At 46.3% G+C, this 20,882-nt stretch overlaps 1 protein-coding gene across 5 annotated transcripts in view; it reads right to left on the bottom strand.

Moving 5' to 3' along the window:
• The window catches only part of PPP1R21 (protein phosphatase 1 regulatory subunit 21), a 152,138-nt gene that overhangs the window by 5,602 nt on the left and 125,654 nt on the right, over positions 1-20,882 (bottom strand). For all 5 annotated transcript variants that reach the window (XM_078786886.1, XM_068131450.2, XM_068131451.2 and 2 more), the window contains 6 exons: positions 19,424-19,579; positions 10,075-10,167; positions 8,827-9,054; positions 7,225-7,260; positions 5,324-5,440; positions 5,069-5,167 (listed from right to left, as the gene is read on the bottom strand). In XM_078786886.1, coding sequence (XP_078643012.1) covers positions 5,069-5,167; positions 5,324-5,440; positions 7,225-7,260; positions 8,827-9,054; positions 10,075-10,167; positions 19,424-19,579 — 729 coding nt within the window. The remainder of the gene's footprint in view (positions 1-5,068; positions 5,168-5,323; positions 5,441-7,224; positions 7,261-8,826; positions 9,055-10,074; positions 10,168-19,423; positions 19,580-20,882) is intronic.

The following is a 20,882-nucleotide window of genomic DNA, read 5'->3' as shown; positions in this document are numbered from 1 at the left end:
TACCCTTGCGCCCCTGCCCGCTGATCTGCTTGTCCTTCCTTCCCCACTCACGGACCATTGTTCTTTTGTGCTGGGGGGGGGGGGGGGGAGGGGTGGAGGAGTGTGCAGGTGACCACAGTTGTGCGCCCGCACCCTTGCTGCCTCCGGCCTGCACTGATGCACCATATGGACCACACGTTATGTGGCATAGCACCACCTTATGGACCACACGTACTGTGGCCTGGCACGTCTGCTGGGACCGGCCACTTTTGCCAGCGGTGTCTGGTTGCGGACCACTGTGTTTTCAGAGTGGCCGCCATGCCATGCAGGTGGACCACCTACGTTGGCCCTGCTGGCCAGGAATAATAAAAAGCAGACGCGGGTTGTGCCCTTTCTTATTATTAAATAGACAGCAAGATGAAGATCAAGACAACCGGAAGCATCGGCCCAGCAGACAAGCAAGAAGACATCAGACATCATTGATTATTTTAAAATGTTTTTTTTGGTGCATTTTTATTATTGGTGCATATGGTATGGTGTATCAGTGCAGTGCAGTGTGGTATTTTTCCTCTTTTCAAAAAGTTCTGCTTTTCCCACAAAAGACAGGTCCTGGGTGACAGTTTGTAAATAATTAGTGTTTTTTGTAAATAATGCTCCCCACCGGCTAAATGCTTAGTTTGAAGACCATTCCGCAATTCGGTTAGTCTGTGGGCATGAGTCTGTTAGGTAGAATGCAACGCAGCAGGCAGGACATATTTAGTGTTAAAACTGTTGCACTCAGGGTGAGGTTAAAAGTAGAGGGTAACCACACCTGAGTGTCACACTAAGTTAAAGTTGTTTTGGCCCGGGGCGGGCCTGGGGTAAAGGAGGGTGCAGTGTTGCGGTTTTGGAACCCTCACTTTTGTAAATAAATAATAACTCTTGTAAATATCCCATCATTTAATAAGGTTAAAGGTTGCACCCATAGTTAGGCCACAGCAACATGTAGGACACCATAGCACTTTCAGTTATTTCCTTTGTATGTGTTTCAGATAAGGCTGTGTTCCCAATAGTTGAATCTGCGTTGCATTAATTAAATAAGATAGGCCCCATTCACTTCCTTTCCAACCTCTCTCTCCCAATTCTATTACGCGCCTCCGCTTGCTAGCAGCGTTCGCTGCCTCACTGAGCTTCTGCTCAAACAAGCGCCATTAACCACGCGGTCAAGCTCGAGGAAGAAGGGGGTGGAGCGCCGGGAACGAGGCGTGGCCCTGTCAACTCGCCGTCAAGGGCGGAGCCGGTGAGCCCTCGCCAACCAACCAGGGCTGAGGTGAGCTTGCTGGCGGGCGTGGTTTAGAAGCGCGCGGAGTGATTTCAAAGCGCATTATATAAGCGTGCACGCGAAGCCCTTTTACGGACTGCGCAGGGGACCGTCGATGATACGGACTCGTTGGGAAAGGCGCTTCATGAACTTATTGATCGGGAGGCACGCTTGTTTCAACAGACTGCGTGAGGGAGCCCATTTTGATACGGACTCGTTGGGAAAGGCTCTTTATGAACTTATTGATCGGGAGGCGCGCTTGTTTCAAAGGACTGCGCGGAGACGCTGATTGCACGACCTGCCTGTGATACGAGCCATTGAACGGGAGAGAGAGAGAGCTGGCATGAGCTAGGTATTACGTACGCCGAATCGCAGTCCCCCCGATATATGTAACCCCGAGATACGTAAGGTCCGCTCGCGTCCGACGATACGCGCGAAGCTGCCTGCCGGGTTTCGCCCGCGGAACCGGAGCCTGGACTGGAGTGGGTCGGAGCCGGATCCCATCGCCTGACCATCTGCCTGGACCTTCCTCCCCTACCACTACAATTCCGTGTGAGTCTGTCTGTTTGTCCTGGGGTCGTAATAAGTTAAGACTGTATAGGTAAGCCTGCCCTGTGTCCTGCTTTTTCTTCTTCTCCTTGTACTTCCTTTCGTTTCCTCTTTGGGTTTTTGTACATAATAAATAAACCCTTATTTGTTCTTCCTACACTCTGGTTTCCTCTTATCCGATCGCCTCCGTCCTTTCTTTCAATTGAGTACCTGTGGCACGATTTGGAAACCGCTCAGGATCAGGTTAGTCTTTGTTAATGGCTCGGGCCGCGGATTGCTAACCGCTCGGCAATTTCCATCTTGTCCGTGGTTCGAGCGGGAGTTATTTCACTGCTTTACAGTCGGGTTAGTACGTAGGTATTTGGGACTTCATTGACCAATCACCCTAGCTAATTCCGACCGGAAGGAGCGTCATAGCTTCCAGGATTAGGGGACGGCCAGCTTAAAAGACAAGGGGATTAACCCCCCCTTGATAAGGGGAGCGCTGACCCCCGAATCCGCAACAATATTAACTAAAGTTGTTCAGGTCTTTTTGGAACATCCTGTATAAACCAAAATTCCGGAAGTTTACCGCCGTTCATGCAGAGCCTTATACACCACCTCATTTAACATGTCCAAGGACCTTATTTAATATCAATATTTGTGTATGGTATTAAATTTAAATACAATAAAGATTTTAATGATCATATGAAAACTTAATTCTGGAAGTTTACCGTTGTTGATACAGTGTCTTATACACCACCTTATTTATCACGTTACGACAACTATCGGTGATGCCTCTTCATAGTGGTTGTACCCCCCAATGCAAGTAGGGGGCCAAATCTTCCACATTCTCCCCTGCTGCCCGGATTCGTCAGGGCAACACGGTCAGAGTGCTGATCGGTCCCATGGACCGACCCTTTCCCTCTTGTCTTTCTTTCTCTGTTCTTTCTCAGATGCTCACAATAGCCGGATAGCCGGATGACATAAGTGTAACCGAGTCGACGTCGTATCCAACCAGTACCCGAACATCGGTATCAAAGGTTTGTAATGACAAACAGAAACAAAGTGGATCCATCTCCCAAAGAATCAAGATATTAAATCATTAAAGAACATAATACTCCGCAGCATTGGCACAATTTCCTGAGTGATGGCACAAACAAAGTCAAGGACTGAATTTCTGTTCAGTATTCCGTTGCCTCGGCGAAGATTTTATGCACGTACCTCATTGTTGTGAACGTGTTCACTGGATACGACTCGACCAGCTGTTTCAGAGCCAAAGGAAAGAAGAAGCCCCTTATCATGTCACCACAATGCATTCAGTGAGCTTGGCTAGAACTTCGATATTCCTGAACATCTGCATCCATTGCTCAAGCTGTTTGTGAACTTTATGGACAGAAATGTTTATCTGTTGACGAAGCTCAATAACGTCTTTTTTGTGTAGGATGAAATGAGGATCACTCTCTGCCTCCGATGAGCGATGCTTTGTGGCAGCATTGCCTCAGATAAAATAATCAAAGTGCAATCCACAAGCATGTCCCAATCCAGCAAACATGGTTGGAGTGGTGAAGGAGATGATTTGAGCATCGTGTCGATGACTAACAATAATCATTGATATTTTGCTATACCTATAGTTGTGATATGTCTCAGATATATACCTAGCTTGTGAATTATAACCAGATCTTAGCTTCTCAAATTTTTTCAAGACAAATCTTGTGCAATCTGTCATTATACCAGGTATCTGAATATCGCTTAGAATTTTTTTTTTTTTTTTTTGTATACATAATCGAGGCTCGTGAAAGAGCTAACATTAATCACACAAACAAATCAAACAGACAAACAAACAAAGTATATAAAAAGGGGAGCGGTAGACAAGATGGGGAGAGAAGGGGTAGCACATAAACACAACATTTGAGAGCAGGGACATCGGGAATGTGTGGGAGGGAGAGGGCTTGGGGGGAGGCGGCGTGGGAAGGGGGGGGGGGGGGAAGTATAAACACAAGGAAACCAAGGACTTCTAGGAAAGAAGTTGGTATTTCAAAAAAGTGGATTTCGGGTGAAATTAGCAGGGGTAGAAAAGATCAAGGTTTTGGATGGGGGAAGATAAGAGATGGTGGTAAACAGCTGTTTTAAAGACCTGGAGGGAGGAGTGGGATTGAAGAGAGTGGGGGAGTTTGTTCCAGAGGCGGGAGAAAAGAGGAATGAAGGAGTGAAGGTGAGCAGAGAGTCTTGATTTTGGCAGTTTAACCATAAGAGGGTTGCAGGCAGATCTTGTGCGACCTGTAGGAATATTTGTGGGACAGAGCCCAGAGAGAGCTGGAGGAGCAATGCCGGAGAGGAGTCGGTAGAAGACAGAAAGACCACCACAGAAAGACCAAGAAGACAGAAGACAGACAGAAATGTATATTTTGTCCACTTTTCATAACCAGGCCATGTCATTGTGAAGTATATTTGATATCTGATTTTCTTACCTGTGAGTGCAAAGTCGCATTTCTGCTGCTCGTGTGGTAAAAGTGATCAAAAAGTGGCTGGTGTTGTGGCACGTGGTTTTGTTCATCTTTCAATAAATATTTGTTTCTCAGTTGTTTTTCAGTATTTGTTTTTCACAATATGTTGGTAACATTACCCTTGGAGAAACTTTGTTTTACCCTTGGAGAAACTCACACATGGGAACACCTGAAAATCAGAACTCGGATCGAGTGTATATCGTATAGGGTGCCCTGTAAAACCACACATTAAGATGGGGACCACAACATTGTATTCAGCAAGTCTCAAACATCAGGGAACAACTGCCATGGTGGGTGTGAAATTTCGTCCCATGTGTAAACCCTGGTCTTTGAGGTTCGAAGAAGATCCTGATCGGAAATGAGCCCTTTTGACCCCTTTCACAATGGAATATCGCATGTGGAACGGCACCACGAATATCGCACGTGGAATATCGCACGCGCGTTCAGCAGGTCTGAAACATTAAAAATCGACCAATTACACTTATGTCGCAGAAGGTTCCGACGGAAATCCATTTCTAGCCACATTTCGAGCCATCAGCTCACGGCCTAATACGATTGGGGAAATCTTCAATCTGATGAACTACTTTGCATATTTTACATACAAATTCCTTCACGAGTCTTGCGCATCGATTTTTTTAAAGCAAAAAAAAAAGAAGCATGCAAGCTTTAAATAAAAGAAAAGAACAAAATAATTCTTCAAGAAGTTGCAGAAAGCTGCATGTTTGATGTAATGGCATTGGGTAGGAGTTCTCACCTGAAGCTGGCTTAGGCAGTCCTTTGACAAGGCGAGCTCCTTGTGCAGGCTTTGTTTGTTTTTGTCTGTTAGAGCCAGTCGTTTGCTCAAAGCACGGCACTATACAATAAAGAAAACAAAATACTGCAGGATGTAATCTCACATAAATCATTGTTAAACAAATGGAGTGTTACCAAAAGTGTAAGAAATCCAGTTAAGTTTAAACTCTTGTTTTAGCGACAATGGAACTTGAACAGAACAAGGAAGGGATCTAACCTCAGCATGAAAATGGATGGCCTTGCTGTCAGCGAGTTGGAGCTGGAGTGTGAGCTCAGCGATGCGCTTGGCGTAATACTTCTTAATTAGCTCTTCCCGGCTCTCTTTCTCTGAACCCTGTAGTTAGATAATGTGTCAGCATCGAGGGAAAATGTTAAACAACCGACTACGAAGCATGTCGCATCATCTCTGGTCTCTCCAAAGTCAAAAATAAATTAAGCTAAATACTACGTATATTACATAAACATATGCAACTAGAACAGCACTCGGTCTGGTGCATAACTCCACCAGGCTGAATAGTTTACGTTTTGTATCCCACCGATAGGCCGGATCTGCATCCGGACCTGAACCAAAATCGAATTGGCTTGTTCTTGTCACATAACCAACTCATCCACCACATTTTGTCATAATCCGTCCACAACTTTTTAAAATACCGGTATAAAGATTTATATCGATTGTGGCCTCATCGCTCAATGGAGAAAAATCACTTAAAATTTAAAAAGTCTCGTATCCGGATCCAGATCTTCACCAAAATCGAATCAATTTGTCCTTGTCACACACCCAACCTGTCCACCAAGGATATCTCAGAAACCCATCAATTTCATCCGAATCCGTCCAAAACTTTTTGAGATATCATGCGATGCTATGTATCGTTTTTGGCCTCATCACTCAATGGTGAAGAATTACTTTAAAAAAAAAAAAAAAAACACCTTTAGAGGCCATTTTTCCCTACAAAGCGGGGGTTGGCCTTTTTCGGGAACCGTGGTTGTTGTTGTTTTTCAGTCCCCTTTTTGAAGCAATGTTTTACGGCCGGATGCCCTTCCTGACGCCAACCCTTTTTGCCGCCTTTAACGACAAACAGGGAATTACCAGTGAACTGGTACTCAATTAGCCGACCTCGGAAGGATGACAGGCTGAGTCAACCCCCCTGGCGTTAATTCAGCGATCGACCGGGATTCAAACCCAGGATCCTAGGATCCTAAGCCGGCACCCTAGCCGCTAGCCCAACACCAGGGTTTAAATAAATAGCTCCCCTTCAATAATTCCATTTCCCAGCCAAACTCTCCATCTCTGGGTAAAACAGTTCACAAGCGTGGGGTGCGCGCCCTCTCATTTCGCTGCTATAGTGAATATGTGCTCCGTGCTCTGTTTGAACAGGAGGGGCGGGGTCGCCAGGGAGAGGCAAGTCCAAGCGCGCCACAAAGGGCGGGGCTGTTCAGCCCCATGCCCAAATAAGGAAACAAGCCCGTGGCTCGCTACGAGGGGCGTGCCGTCGGCGCCATGCCCAAATAAGGAGACAAGCCCGTGGGATTGCCATACAAGGTCACGAAACAGAGCACGGGGGGGAGGGCGGTACCGAAACCGACGAGGGCGTGTCACATCCGCGCTGAAGGTATGAGAGAAGGGTGCGACAATCGCAACAAGAAGATAGACCAGATTGTTAATAGTTCGGGCTGCGGCCGCCATCCGCTCGGCAAATCAACACCTTATCCGCGGTCCGTAACAATTGGTGAAGAATGGTGAAGGTGAAGAATTACTGCCATGGTGAAGAATTACTTGTAGAAATTAAATAAATTCTCGTATCCGGATCCATATTTGGATCTTCACCAAAGTCCAATCAATTTGTCCTTGTCACAGCCCATTGACTTGATTGATTAATTGCTCAAACAAATGTTTCTATTACAATTTGGATATTTTTGGCGAAACAAAGTACTTTGCATAATGACTTTAAAATGGTGACAGTGTAAACTCAATTGCGATAAAAAGAAGCATTCAACCTTTTTGTGCAACTAAACCTCATCAAATATCAGCATCTAAATTAACAACCAAATATGAGGGAGGCTTCTACCGGATATGAAACTTAGAACCATTAAATAATTAAATTATCTTTGTTCACTTACTGTGCCATTTCTCTCGATGTTTGGAAACTTTCCAACCTGAAAATGCATCAACGGATAGCGAGATTAGATGAGGAATGATGCAATCACAGATCATCTCCAAAATGAACTTCTTTCCCCGACAATCAACATCTCAAACATCAAATTAACACCACAACCCATAACAACAACTAATTCATGTGCAAATTCAGACACAAGAAAAGCATTTTTTCTTGTCTCAAGGATATGATTTCAAACGAGCTGATAAACCTGCCAAACTGTCTGTCGAATGTGATGTCTGTCTACTCTGTGTACCAAAATTGAGGATCATGAGAAGTCCAGTTTGCAGAGGTTGCCTGTAAAGGACCAACACCTCTCCTTCACGTCAATTAAGTGTGAGACCTCTTTATGCCATACCCTCCCACTCATCATCTCCTACACTCTTGCGTCCTCCCAAACCACTCCTTTCTCTTTGTCCCTCTCTTCAGCATCCATACACCTCATATCCCCCTCCCAGCCTACACCTCACTCCATCCTCTCCCATCTTTCTCCTCGTCCCACCTACCCTCAGCTCTCCTCACCCTCCCATACTGCCTTGCTCTCCAAACGGTCTGCCGATAGCATCCAAGGCTAATTACACACATGGCTTACTGACTTCTTCTACTCTCGCAGCCAACGTGTCGCACTCAATGGAATCCTTTCATCTCCTCTACCCGTTAAGGCTGGAGCACCCCAAGGCAGTGTTCTGAAACCAGTCCTATTTCTGATCTTCATCAATGATCTCTCTAACTCTGGAAAATCCTCTTTATCTATTTGCTGATGACTCCACCCTCTATCGTGATATCCGTTATCCTCCAGATTGGCAGGCTGCATCGTCTTCCCTCTCTTCAGACCTTAAAACGCACTCACCCATGCACACACACCAACTCTGAATATGAAGCAAAAAGGAAACGGAAAACAACTTTTTCTTGTCAAGATAACTTATTATTATTATTCCTTCTCTTCCCTTTATAAGGGATGAGGTCCCAGTACCAAGCTTATGCCTTGCCTTTCCCAATATACCCCTCCACTTCTCTTTGTCTCTAGCCAACTCTGTCCAACCTCCAACCATCCTCACCTTATTAATATCCCTCCTTACACAATCTTACCATCTCAACCGCATGTACCTCCTTTCCTCCTACCTCGCTCCCTCAACCTATCTGCTTTCTTTCCCATTCTCTCTTCCTCGACCTGCACAGCTGCACCATGTGTCCAACCCATCTCAGCCGGCATTCCACCAATCTCCCCGTCAAGCTCATCTGCACACCAATCTCCTCCCTCAGTTCATCCATTCTCCTTCTATTCATCCTCTTCATTCCCACAATCCTACTGACCCAGTTGGTCTCACAGACCTGCAAACCGTTTTGAGACCATAAAGGTAGGCTGGTGTCACACAACAAGATAACTTATTCTATATAAAATTTAAAAAAAGCAATGTGAAGTAGCAATGGGTTCCAAAAGCTAAAGAGCGAGCACACATGCACACACATGGAGCTAAACATAGTTCTCCTCACATAATCAAGTGTAATGAACACATGTGAATAAATGTCAAGGTTGTACATTAGTAAACATTTAATTTGGACATACCATCCGTGCAGTATCCTGTGTCTTGTCCCTGTTACCGTCTCGCTCACCACTCTCTAGGCAAAGCTCCGCCGGCGCTCCATCTGGCGCCCCAATCCTGCCGTCCGAGCGAAGGTTGCGCAAGTGCTCCTGAAGCTCTCTGGAGAGCCGAGCCTGGACAAGTTGACACTCCAACTGCCAATGCTCCTTTTCCTGCTCTAGCCGGACCACATTCTGCTGGCTTTGATGCAGCTGTGAGCGATCACAAAGTTAAACGAGGTCTCCGGTTAGCATGGGCCAATTAATGTCAACTTATGGTTCACTGCTAAATTGTTGTAAAACTAGAGCTTCCAGGGAAGCAGAACTCAACTGAACTGACTGGACAACTTTAAAGTAGGTCGGTTGTCTGTACTATATTTGACTTAAGATAGCAACCTACCTTGTGTGGTAAGAGTCTCACACACCAAGTTTGATCAAAATCCATCAATATTTGTGGACGTTAAAGTCTTAACGTAGTTTCGGAGCTGAAAACAATATGGCGGCCTATGGCGGCCATTTTGTGACAGATCGGGTTGGAATGCAATAGCAACCTACCTTGTGTGGTAAGGGTTAAACATTCTAAGTTTGATCAAAATCTGTTAATATTTGTGGACGCCAGAGTGTTAACGTCGTTTTCATGACCAAAAACAAAATGGTCGCCTAAGTCCGCCATTTTTCAACGGATCGGGCTGAAATGTAATAAAAACCTGGTCCTTGGGGTAAGGATGTTGCATGTCAAGTTGGATCAGAATCGGTTGATATTTGTGGACGCTGGAGTGTTAACGTCGAAAAGAAAAGAAGATCCAAATCTTCGCTCTTTCACGAGCCTCGATCTTGTATACAAAAAAAACAAAAAAAACAAAAAAAAAAACGTTAGTGGACGACAGACGACTGAGTCCAGTTGAGTTACAAAATAATGAAACTAATGAAGTAGCCCTGCAAGTTCATCAGGAAATCTGTTCAATGGCAATTTGATCAGGCTCCCCAACTGAGCGAATCAATTCATTCGAGTTACATCACTTGTAAACTCGCAAACATCAAATCGCAAGTTATTGGTTTGAACGAAAGCACCATACTAAGTAAACCGACAACAATAAATGTTACAGGACGGGATTTTATTGACAATCCATAGCGTTGGTATAATATATTATAAGACCTCCCCATATCCCACTTCAACTTGGACTCTTACTCTAAATGGGGGGAGGAGGGGATTAAACATCGGACATGACACACCTGTTGAACCAAAGCTTCGTGGCTCTCGGTTGAGCTGAACAAAATGTGACGATCCGACAAAGCCTCCTCGTATGGCACCGACTCTGGCTGGGACTTGGATAATAAAGAAATAAAGAAATAAATAAATAAAAACAAGGGGGGTGGAAACAAAAAGTGAAAAAGTAATAACAAAACGAAATTAGAAAGCATCTGGAAGTGCAAAGCCCGTCCGCATCAGCTTTGTACTCGAACTAAAGTTGATGAAAATGGCAACGAATTATTTTTGTACATCTTAATTATTTGTGTTATCCATATTCTCATAATAAAGTTTGTTGAAGATTTGATGACAAAAGCTCAAATGGTAAAAAATTTATGACCTGGACACACACTGAATCTCAATGGCAAATAAATAAAGAAACACAGAAGTGATTAAACAAACAGGGCGTCTCATGCTTGACACCGAGTTGGGGCTAATGAGGGTTATTGTAGTCACTATGCCCCTCGGGCTGTACCCTGCCCATATGTAGTTGTAATTGTCATGGTTCTCTTTTTGAGGCAATGTTTTTATGGCCGGATGCCCTTCCTGACGCCAACCCTCTTAGTCGTCAATTACAACTACATATGGGCAGGGTACAGCCCGAAGTGGAGATCGGTTTCTGAGGTTTGGGACATGGAATGTAGGGACAATGACAGGGAGATCAGGAGAAGTGGTGGAAGTATTGGTCAGAAGAAGAGTGGACATATGTTGTGTGCAAGAGACGAGATGGAAGGGAAGTGGTGTGAGAATGGTGAAGGGTAGGCAGGGACAGAAATACAAGTTTGTGTGGCAAGGGTGCCCGGAGGGTGTGAATGGTGTTGGTGTCCTGTTTTCTGAGGAGTTTGTAGACAGTGTGGTGAGTGTGACTAGAGTGAGTGATAGGTTGATGATGGTGAAAATGATGATTGGAAAGCTCTTGGTGAACGTCATCTCGGGATATGCTCCCCAGGTTGGTCGAAGCGATGAAGAGAAGGACAAGTTCTGGTGTGCGATAGAGAAGCTGATGGAAAACGTGAAAGATGAGGAAGTTGTTGTGGTAGGAGGAGACCTAAATGGACATGTGGGAAGGAGTATGGACGGTTTTGAGGGAGTTCATGGGGGTTACGGATATGGTGTGAGAAATGGAGAAGGTGCAAGGATTTTGGAGTTTGCTGATGGAGCTGATTTGTTGATTTGTAATACTCAGTTCCAGAAAGAGGATAATAAACTTGTTACATAGAACGTCAGATGGATCGACGACAACCGTCGACTACCTGATGGTGCGTAGGCGTGATAGGGGGCACCTCCGGGACACAAAGGTGATCCCAGGGGAGGAGGCTGTTTCACAGCACCACTTGGTTGTCTGCGACATAAGGGTGAAAGGTGCGAGGAGAGCTCGGCGGGTGAAGTACCAACCGAGAATGAAGGTGTGGAGGTTGAAAGAGGTGACAGTAAGGGAAGCATTAAAAGAGAGGCTGAGTAGCGTAGAGGATGATGTGGTTGAGCTTGAAAGTGGTTGGATGTCAATGAAAGCTAGTCTGTTGGGAGCCGTTGGTGAGGTATGTGGATGGACAAAAGGACCACCGAGGCACTCGGAAACATGGCGGTGGGATGATGAAGTTGGAAAGAGGATTGACGAGAAGAGGAAGAAGTTCAAGGAGTGGCAGAAGGCAAAGGGTACGGGAGCAGAAACAGCAGAGCATGAAAGTTATAAGGCAGCCAAGAAGGCTGCAAAGAAAGAGGCAGCAAAGGCGCAGGGGGCATGTAGGAAAATGTTCGGAGAACGCTTGGATTCGGAAGAGGGTCAGAGAGTGGTATTCAGGATTGCAAAGCAGATAGCGAAAGAGGTGTGTGATGTGATGGAGGTGAGTTACTTGAAGGATGAAGTGGGACAAATCGTTGTGGACCCAGATGGAATTTAAGGAAGATGGAAAAGATATATGGAAATGCTGTTGAATACAGAGAATGAATGGGATGGCAACATAGAGAGTAACCCAGTTTTAGGACCGGCAGAGAAGATAACTGAGAAGGAAGTTGAGGAAGCGATAAAAGCAATAAAAACAGGGACAGGGAAGCGATAAAAGCAATGAAGAGTAAAAAAGTGGGAGGGCCGACGGAAGTTGTGGGAGATATGTTGAAGGCAGCAGGAAGTTCGGGTGTGAAGAGAATGACAGAGATCTGTAATCTGGCGGTGAAAGAAGGCCGCATTCCAGTGGATGGGAACGGAGTACCATCGTCCCTCTATACAAGGGGAAAGGTGACCCTCTAGAGTGTGGCTCATACCGAGTGATAAAGTTATTGGAGCATGGAATGAAGGTATTGGAAAGGGTGTTGGAGAGGAGGATAAGGAAGAAAGTGAAGATCGACGAAATGCAGTTTGGATTTATGCCAGGAAGAGGAACGACAGACACGCTTTTTGTTGTGAGGCAGTTGCAGGAGAAGTACATGGAGAAGAGGAAGAAGTTTTCTTGGGTTTGTTGATCTGGAGAAAGCATTCGATAGGGTTCCACGCGAAGTATTGACATGGGCATTGAGGAAGTTAGGAGTGGAGCAATGGTTGATCAGAGTAGTGATGGCAATGTACAAAAGAGCGCGCACAGCTGTAAGGACGAAGGACGGGAACAGTGGTGAGTTTGAGGTGAAGGTGGGAGTGCATCAGGGGTCGGTACTAAGTCCACTACTATTTGTAGCTGTGATGGAGGTGCTGGCTCAGAACGTAAAGGAGGGTTTACCGTGGGAGTTGTTGTATGCAGATGATCTGGTGTTGATTGCGGAAAGTATGGATGGACTGAAGGAAAAGATGAACAAGTGGAAGGAATGTATGGAGACAAAAGGTCTGAAGGTGAATATTGGAAAGACGAAGGTGATGGCAAGTGGTAAAGCATGTGGTGAGGTGGAAAGAACTGGAAAGTGGCCCTGTGCTGTGTGCAGGAAGGGTGTCGGAGTGAACTCCATTCAATGTACAATGTGCGCTGAGTGGGTTCATCAAAAATGTAGTGGTCTGAGAGGGTCATTAACCAGTGTGGCAGCTACATTCAAATGTGAGGTGTGCACAGAGGGAGCTGCAGATGGAGGAAATGTTGAGTTGGATCTTGGAGACGGCGTGAAGCTGGAAGGTGTGAAGACATTTTGCTACCTCGGAGACATGCTGAATGGAGAAGGTGGATCAGACTCGGCAACGGTTGCTAGAGTGAGATGTGCATGTGTTACGTGGTCCTCCCGGTGACTACCTGGTCTCGGTGACCCCCGGACCGTGAGAGGAACTCCGCCAGAAAGATCTATGATTTATACGCTTTCGTAACGCAATCAATATGAATTCCAGTCAATAAGAAACCCCACACCAAGGATCCGGAGTAATCAATAATATATTCCCCGAGCAATCAACAACCATCAACAATCCACAATCAATATTACGAAGATGGCCATCTTACATATGTGTCCCCCCCTAACCCCACTCACGACCACTTGGGTCACTGTCCCTCACAATGTCTCTCTTTTCCGCACACGGGCGGTTGAACGAACCCCGGGCGGACGTGCTCCAAACGTGCACGTCTCGTACCGGGGACAGCTGCTGCAGCGCACACCTCCTTGCCAAGCAACGGGGCAAAACCAAGCGTGGCTTGCAACGCGCGCGAGGCCCAAGGTGCGACCCAACGCGTCCTTGTAGACGGTGAGGTGAACTGTGCCGGACGCTTGGTTCCGTGCACGAACCCACGGCGACTTGACGTGTAAATGGGTAATTACACGTCCCGGTAACTCCTCTCGCCAGATGGGCTTGTAAACGCCGCGTTCCCCACGCTGCTCAATATCGATACCGCTCTTCTCGGCGCTGGGCGAGGAAGAAGAAGAGAATCGCCGCTTCTCCCGGACCTCGTGTCTTTTCTTCTTCCGTTTCCGGTCTCCTTTTTCCCAGAAGGGCTCCTGACCCTTTAATCACAACAACCTTTAATCGACTACACATTAATAAGCAAAGACCGGAATAGTAATTCACATCAATTCACATAAATCCATAACACTCCCCCCCTTCAAGAAAGAAAGTTTGAACCCAGCGAAAACTTTCTTTGCCGGCCAACTTGGATAAACAAACCAGATAACTCACCCCCCCCCCCCCCCCCAAATCATCAGTTCCCCCCGGGCACAGTTATCACTTAAAAATAAAGCAACAAAATTTCACACAATCCCCTAGATTAATTCCCTCTGGACCAAGCGTCAACCATTTCTAGTTTCTCTTGAATGACGGTTAAGAGGTGGTGACCAAAGCCCCCAAATTTAACACTCTCGATAACACTTTTTCGGGAGGCCCAGCTGAGTATTCCCTACATGGACGCCTTAAGGAATGTGGAGTTCACGGTTAGTCCGGGGAGGAAAGTTCATTACATGGACGCCTTTAAGAACGTGGAGTTCACGGTTAGTCCGTGCAGGAAAGTTCACTACCTGGACGCCTTTAAGAACGTGGCGTTCACGGTTAGTCTGTGTAGGAGCCCCGGCTCGGCGGCTCCCCCGTATATAGTGCTTCAACTTCTCCAGACTCCTAACAGTTACGGTGGGACCCCTGGTCCCAGCCGTTACCTGACTGGCGGTCTCCTTCTCGGCCAGTGCTCTGACGTTCATTCTTTCGGGAGGTGCCGTAACTCTGGGAGCCTCCATAGTAATATCGGCTGCTGCCAACCCCAAAACTACTGCCAAGTTGTCCTCTTCTGTAGACCTCTCGACGCCTATGAAATGCCTTCCCTACTGTTATGGTCCGACCCTCCAAATCCTTACCATTCCAATTCTTCTCTGCCTCTCTGGCGTCTCTTGTGCTTGCAAACGTGACAAAGCCGAACCCTCTGGACCGTTGCGTTTCCCTGTCTTTTACCACCCGCACTTCCACCAGCGGCCCATATCTGTTAAAGACAGAGGTCAGAACTTCTTCCTCTGTGTTGAAGTTCAGTCCCCCTACAAATAACTTGGAACTTTTGTCGCCATCCCGAGCTGGGGTGGTGTTATTTCCCCTGCAGGGCTCTTTACCCACCCTCGGGTTACCATAAATTTGCCCCCCGGCCAAATCATTCCCGATAATCACAGATACTCCCTCTACAGGAAGCGTGGCTTGTAAACCGACGGTGACCGGTCCTGACACCAAATCGGATTCCAAATGGATGACATGAAGTGGGGCACTAACACAGCCACCGATCCCTTGTAACCGAACACTATCACCAGTTGCGGTACTCTTTGACAATGGCAAAATGCCTTCAAGCATTAAGGATTGATGGGCTCCTGTGTCCCTCAATACCCTAACAGGTCTTGGGTTAGTCAAGTCTCCCTTGAGTGAGACCAACCCCTCATAAATAAATGGTTGGTAACTCTTCTGTGGGCGATTTCTTACGCTTGCCATCGCATTCGGAGTGGTAATAGTCGGACTCCGCTCTGAGTTTTCCCTTTTCATGAGGTAACAACTGGACATCAAGTGTCCAGGTTTCTTGCAAAAAGCGCAAGTAGGCCCGGAGGAAAAACTCGTGGTCTGCCTCGGGCCCCCCGAAAGATAAGTTTGTCTTGGGCCCGTAGCCCCCTGATTTCGAACAGTTCGGGTATCAGCGTTGTCCCCATAATCATCTCGAGGCCGCCGCCATGTATTGTCGTTCTCCGCACCTGCTGTTCCACAACTCCCCTGCGGAGATCTAGGCGAGGAGTTAGGTGTGTGGACCGCTATCCGGTGTGTTAAGGCATAATCATCTGCCATGGTGGCTGCGTCCCACAACTTCGGTACTTTCTTTTCCTGCAGGTACACTTTGATGTCCTCGTGGACACACTGTTGAAATTCCTCCACCAGCATCAGGTCCCGCAATGCTTCAAAGTCGTTCCCGACTCCTTTTGACTCACACCACCGATCAAACATGTTTTCTTTCACTCTAGCAAACTCCACATGGGTCTCACTCTCCCTCTTCCTGGCATTCCTGAATTTTTGCCGGTAAGCTTCCGGAACCAACTCATAGGCTTTGAGGATGTGCTTCTTCAATACCTCATAATCTGCACATTGGTCCATTGGTAGCGCCGAATAAATCTCTTGAGCTTTACCCACCAGCACACTTTGCACTAGTATGGTCCAGGCCTCCTCCGACCAGTTTAACTGTCGAGCCACTTTCTCAAAGTGTGGAAAAATTGAGTGACTTCCTTTTCACTGAAGGGTGGAACCAGCCTCACATGTCTGCCCACCTCCCAGGTGTTCTGGCTAGGTGTCGACCCCGTCAGCAAGGGTGGTACCTCTCCCCGTTCTCTCATTAAATCCAGCTCCTTGAATTTAATCTCTTGCTGAAGCGCCAGATCACGTTCCTTCAACTCCCTTTCGGCTTTTCTCTCCTCTGCTTCGAGTTCCCTGGCAGCTCTCCTCTCCTCTGCTTTTCTCCCTTCTAACCTTTCCTGGAGTTCTCGTTCCACTCTCCTTTCCTCTGCTTGTTTGTCTTCTCTCCTCTCTTCTGCTTTCCTTTCCTCTTCTGCTCTTTCCTTTTCTGCTTTCCTTTCTTCTTCTGCTCTTTCCTTTTCTGCTTTCCTTTCTTCTTCTTTGATCCGTTCCTGGCTCCGTAATTGCAACTCCAGTTTCCAGAGCTCAACGTCTTCTGGTTCTTCGGGTAGCCACTGCCAGGCTAACTCGTCCCATGTTCCTAATCCCACCATAGATTGTATTACCGTGGTCTGCAACTTTGCCTTCCTCAAATTAGTTCGGACCTCCAAGTTAAAATGTTTGGCCAATTTCAAGAGGTCCGACTTTAGTAACGCTCGGAACTGTGCCTCACTCGGGGTTACCGCAAAGTTCTGTGCCACAAACGCCATGGTGCCTATCGTTAACACCTGTTAACCTTCACCCAAGACTTTACCCCCAATTTCCCAAAAATTTACCAATTAATACTTAATTAATAAATTTTAATTAATAAAAATATTATTTTATTATTTTATACAATTTTAGATCCCGGACGTAGACCCAATTGCGAATCCGCAAATCGTAATTTGGACGAGCCCCCAATTCTGTTACGTGGTCCTCCCGGTGACTACCGGACCGTGAGAGGAACTCCGCCAGAAAGATCTATGATTTATACGCTTTCGTAACGCAATCAATATGAATTCCAGTCAAAAAGAAACCCCACACCAAGGATCCGGAGTAATCAATAATATATTCCCCGAGCAATCAACAACCATCAACAATCCACAATCAATATTACGAAGATGGCCATCTTACATATGTGTCCCCCCCTGTCCCCACTCACGACCACTTGGGTCACGGTCACTGTCCCTCACAATGTCTCTCTTCTCCGCACACGGGCGGTTGAACGAACCCCGGGCGGACATGCTCCAAACGTGCACGTCTCGTACCGGGGACAGCTGCTGCAGCGCACACCTCCTTGCCAAGCAACGGGGCAAAACCAAGCGCGGCTTGCAACGCGCGCGAGGCCCAAGGTGCGACCCGTACGCGTCCTTGTAGACGGTGAGGCGAACTGTGCCGGACGCTTGGTTCCGTGCACGAACCCACGGCGACTTGACGTGTAAATGGGTAATTACACGTCCCGGTAACTCCTCTCGCCAGACGGGCTTGTAAACGCCGCGTTCCCCACGCTGATCAATATCGATACCGCTCTTCTCGGCGCTGGGCGAGGAAGAAGAAGAGAATCGCCGCTTCTCCCGGACCTCGTGTCTTTTCTTCTTCCGTTTCCGGTCTCCTTTTTCCCAGAAGGGCTCCTGACCCTTTAATCACAACAACCTTTAATCGACTACACATTAATAAGCAAAGACCGGAATAGTAATTCACATCAATTCACATAAATCCGTAACACATGGAAGAAGTTTCGGGAACTGAGTGGCGTGCTGATGAGGAGGGGAGTGTCGTTGAAGCTGAAGGGAAAGGTGTATGCTGCATGTGTGAGAAGTGTTATGATTTATGGGAGCGAGACATGGGTAATGAACATAGAGCAGCAACGAAGGTTGGAAAGGGTGGAAATGCGAATGGTTCGATGGATGTGCGGAGTATCGTTGAGAGAGAGGAAGACAAATGATGAATTGCGAAAAATGATGGGAATAGAGCCTGTGATTGATGTTGTGAAGAGGAACAGGTTGAGATGGTTTGGTCATGTGTTGAGGAAGGATGAAAGTGACTGGTTGAGAAGAGTGATGGAAATGAATGTAGAAGGAAGTAGAGGACGGGGAAGACCGAGAAAGACTTGGCTAAAGATGGTGGAAGAAGAAATGTGGGCAAGGGGGTCAACAAGGAGAGATGCAGAAAATAGGGCAAGATGGAGAAGATTGTCATGGGGGACCGCAAGGCTAACCCCCGCTCTAGCAGGGAAAATGGCCTTAAAATGCATGTTGTTGTGTTGTTTGTTGTATGCCCTTTCACATTTTGACCCAATTTTTAATTATTTACTCCATACTGTATTCTCATAATGAAGGTTTGTTGAAGATTTCATGACAAAAGCTCAAATGGTAAAAGGTTATGGCTTGGGCAGACGGACAGACAGAATCGATTGCAAGATCCCGTCTCCTGCTGCGTGAGGGGGAGGGGGAAATTGTGTTCTGTGTTCATTCTTGAGGTTGGTCAGATGTTGTTTTATGGCTCTCCTGAGAGTGGATACACTCTTGTTGTGGACTTTGTGGAATGCACTGAGATTGCCTTCGAGGAAGAGAAGGCAAGTTGTTTCAGAGCAACTGCCTCACCACAGGGTTCAGTGTACCACAGGTGGGAAGAAAGGTATGATAATTCATGACAAGATGTGATGAACCTGTGCATGAGGGAAAAGACAAAGAGGAGAGAGGCTGAAGATGCAGGGCGAGGGTGAGGCGAGAGAGGGTGGAGGAGAGAGAGATGACAGAGGAATGCGAGGAAACAGATGATGGGGTTGAGAGTGAGAAGAGAAATGATGGGGAGGATGAGGAGAGAGACAGTGAGGGGGAGAGAGATAGAGAGGGGAAAGAGGAGAAAGACGAAGAGGAGGAGAGGATTAGAGAAAGACAGGGACGGAGGGGAGGGGTGAAACAGAGAGAAAGATGTGGGGAGCGGTAAAGAGAGAAAAAAATAGAGCAAGGAGAGTGGAGAGACTCAACCGCTAAACTACAGGTTTGTCTTACAATTTGGATTCTAGAGTATTCAGAATATAAAGTTCAACTGATCATAGAAAATAAAAGGTTCCTCGATCATATTAAATAAACTGATCGACAGACAGAGCGAACCTATTGTTTAACCCGCTTTGTGCTACACACACGGAGTAATAATAATAATAATAAATACCAGGAAGCAAACTTGTATAGTTTTGACATCTCTCTTGATTGTTTCAGTATAAGCTTTGCCATAATAAAAGATGGATGCCATTTGTGGGCTTTGAGACACACCTTTTGGAGAGATCGGATGTAGTTGGCCGCATGTTTCCGGTAACGCAATGTGCATTCTTGGGGCACAAAGCATTTTGCCCTTCCATGCCGACCACCAGCCCAGCTTGTTTCTGGTCTTGAAAAGAAGTCCAGGTTGTCGTTGAAGAATGTGGCCACCTGAAAAGGTCCGTGTATCACTTCGAAGCCATGGAAGCATAACTTCCTTTGCATCACAATAACAGCAAAAATATTCATTTTGGTTTCGATTTTTTTCCCCTCAACGATTAAGGTAAGGAAGAGCAGAAAGGAAGAGTGGGAAAATGAGAGACAATAAAACCGCATTGAAGAGTCCTGTGTCTTATTGGTTATGTGCACACCATAGACAACCTATTGGAACTACATTCACAAAATAAATGTTTTCCATTTTGACCTTCCTGAACCTTCCTTCCAGGTTTAATTGATGCAATCAAGGAACTACCATCATAGTAGGGAATTTTCATTCGGGAAGTGACGTTAAATCAAAGGTCGTGAAACCCATTTTTACTACGCATTCCCTGAACGCAAGAGCAAAAGGTTTTCCATCCCAAAGCAGCGTCGGTGCGTTCACGTGCCACTTTGGAACTTCGTCACAGCACAGGTAGTCACCTGGTCAATGCACGATGCATGAGGATCGCCCTTCTACAAATATCACAGCTGTTATGAGCTGACAACATGCAGGCCGCAAGGACACAGCAATTATGCTGCTTTGCTTGTGCGGCACTGTCTGAAATAATGCAAAGCTAACACATCTTAGAACTAGAACGGCACTCGGTAGAGTGCATACCTCCACCGGGCTGACCAGTTTATGTTTTGTATCCCATTGATCGGCCAGATCTGCATCCGGACCTGAATGAAGATCGAATTGGCTTGTTTTAGTCAACTAACCAACTCTGCCACCAAGTTTTGGCATAATTCGTCTTAACTTTTTGAAATATCGTGCTAGATATAGTTTTTGGCCCCCCCTCTCTCAATGGTGAAGATTCGCTTTAAAAAATTCTCACATTCCAGATCTTCATCAAATCGAATCAATGTGGCTTTGTCAGACATCCAATCTGTCCAAGTTTTGTCCGAATCGGTCCAATACTTTTTGAGATATCCTGCTCACAGACAGACAAACAGGAGTGAAATACAACCTCCATACACCATCTGTGACGGAAGTAATTATAGTGAAAACACGTTGATTTTGCACAACAAAAAAAGTCATTAAAAGCAAATTTACTTTTTTTACTTTCACATTTATACATGACATGGCACTTTCACCAACCTTGCCCTGCCAACGGGAAAATGCCTTTGGTCATTTTAAAGTCAAAATGTTTGACGTCCGCCTCAACCCTAGCTCTGGTCTTTGCCTCAGCCCCCCAAAAATAGACATTCACAACTATTTTCCATGGCCATGACTGAAACTTAGTGAAAGTTATGAAATCTGACAAGATGAGGTTGA

Source organism: Myxine glutinosa, chromosome 11 (genome assembly GCF_964187855.1).
Source record: "Myxine glutinosa chromosome 11, kmMyxGlut1.1, whole genome shotgun sequence".
NCBI classification, from domain to species: domain Eukaryota; kingdom Metazoa; phylum Chordata; class Myxini; order Myxiniformes; family Myxinidae; genus Myxine; species Myxine glutinosa.
This window is presented reverse-complemented; position numbering and strand designations above follow the sequence as displayed.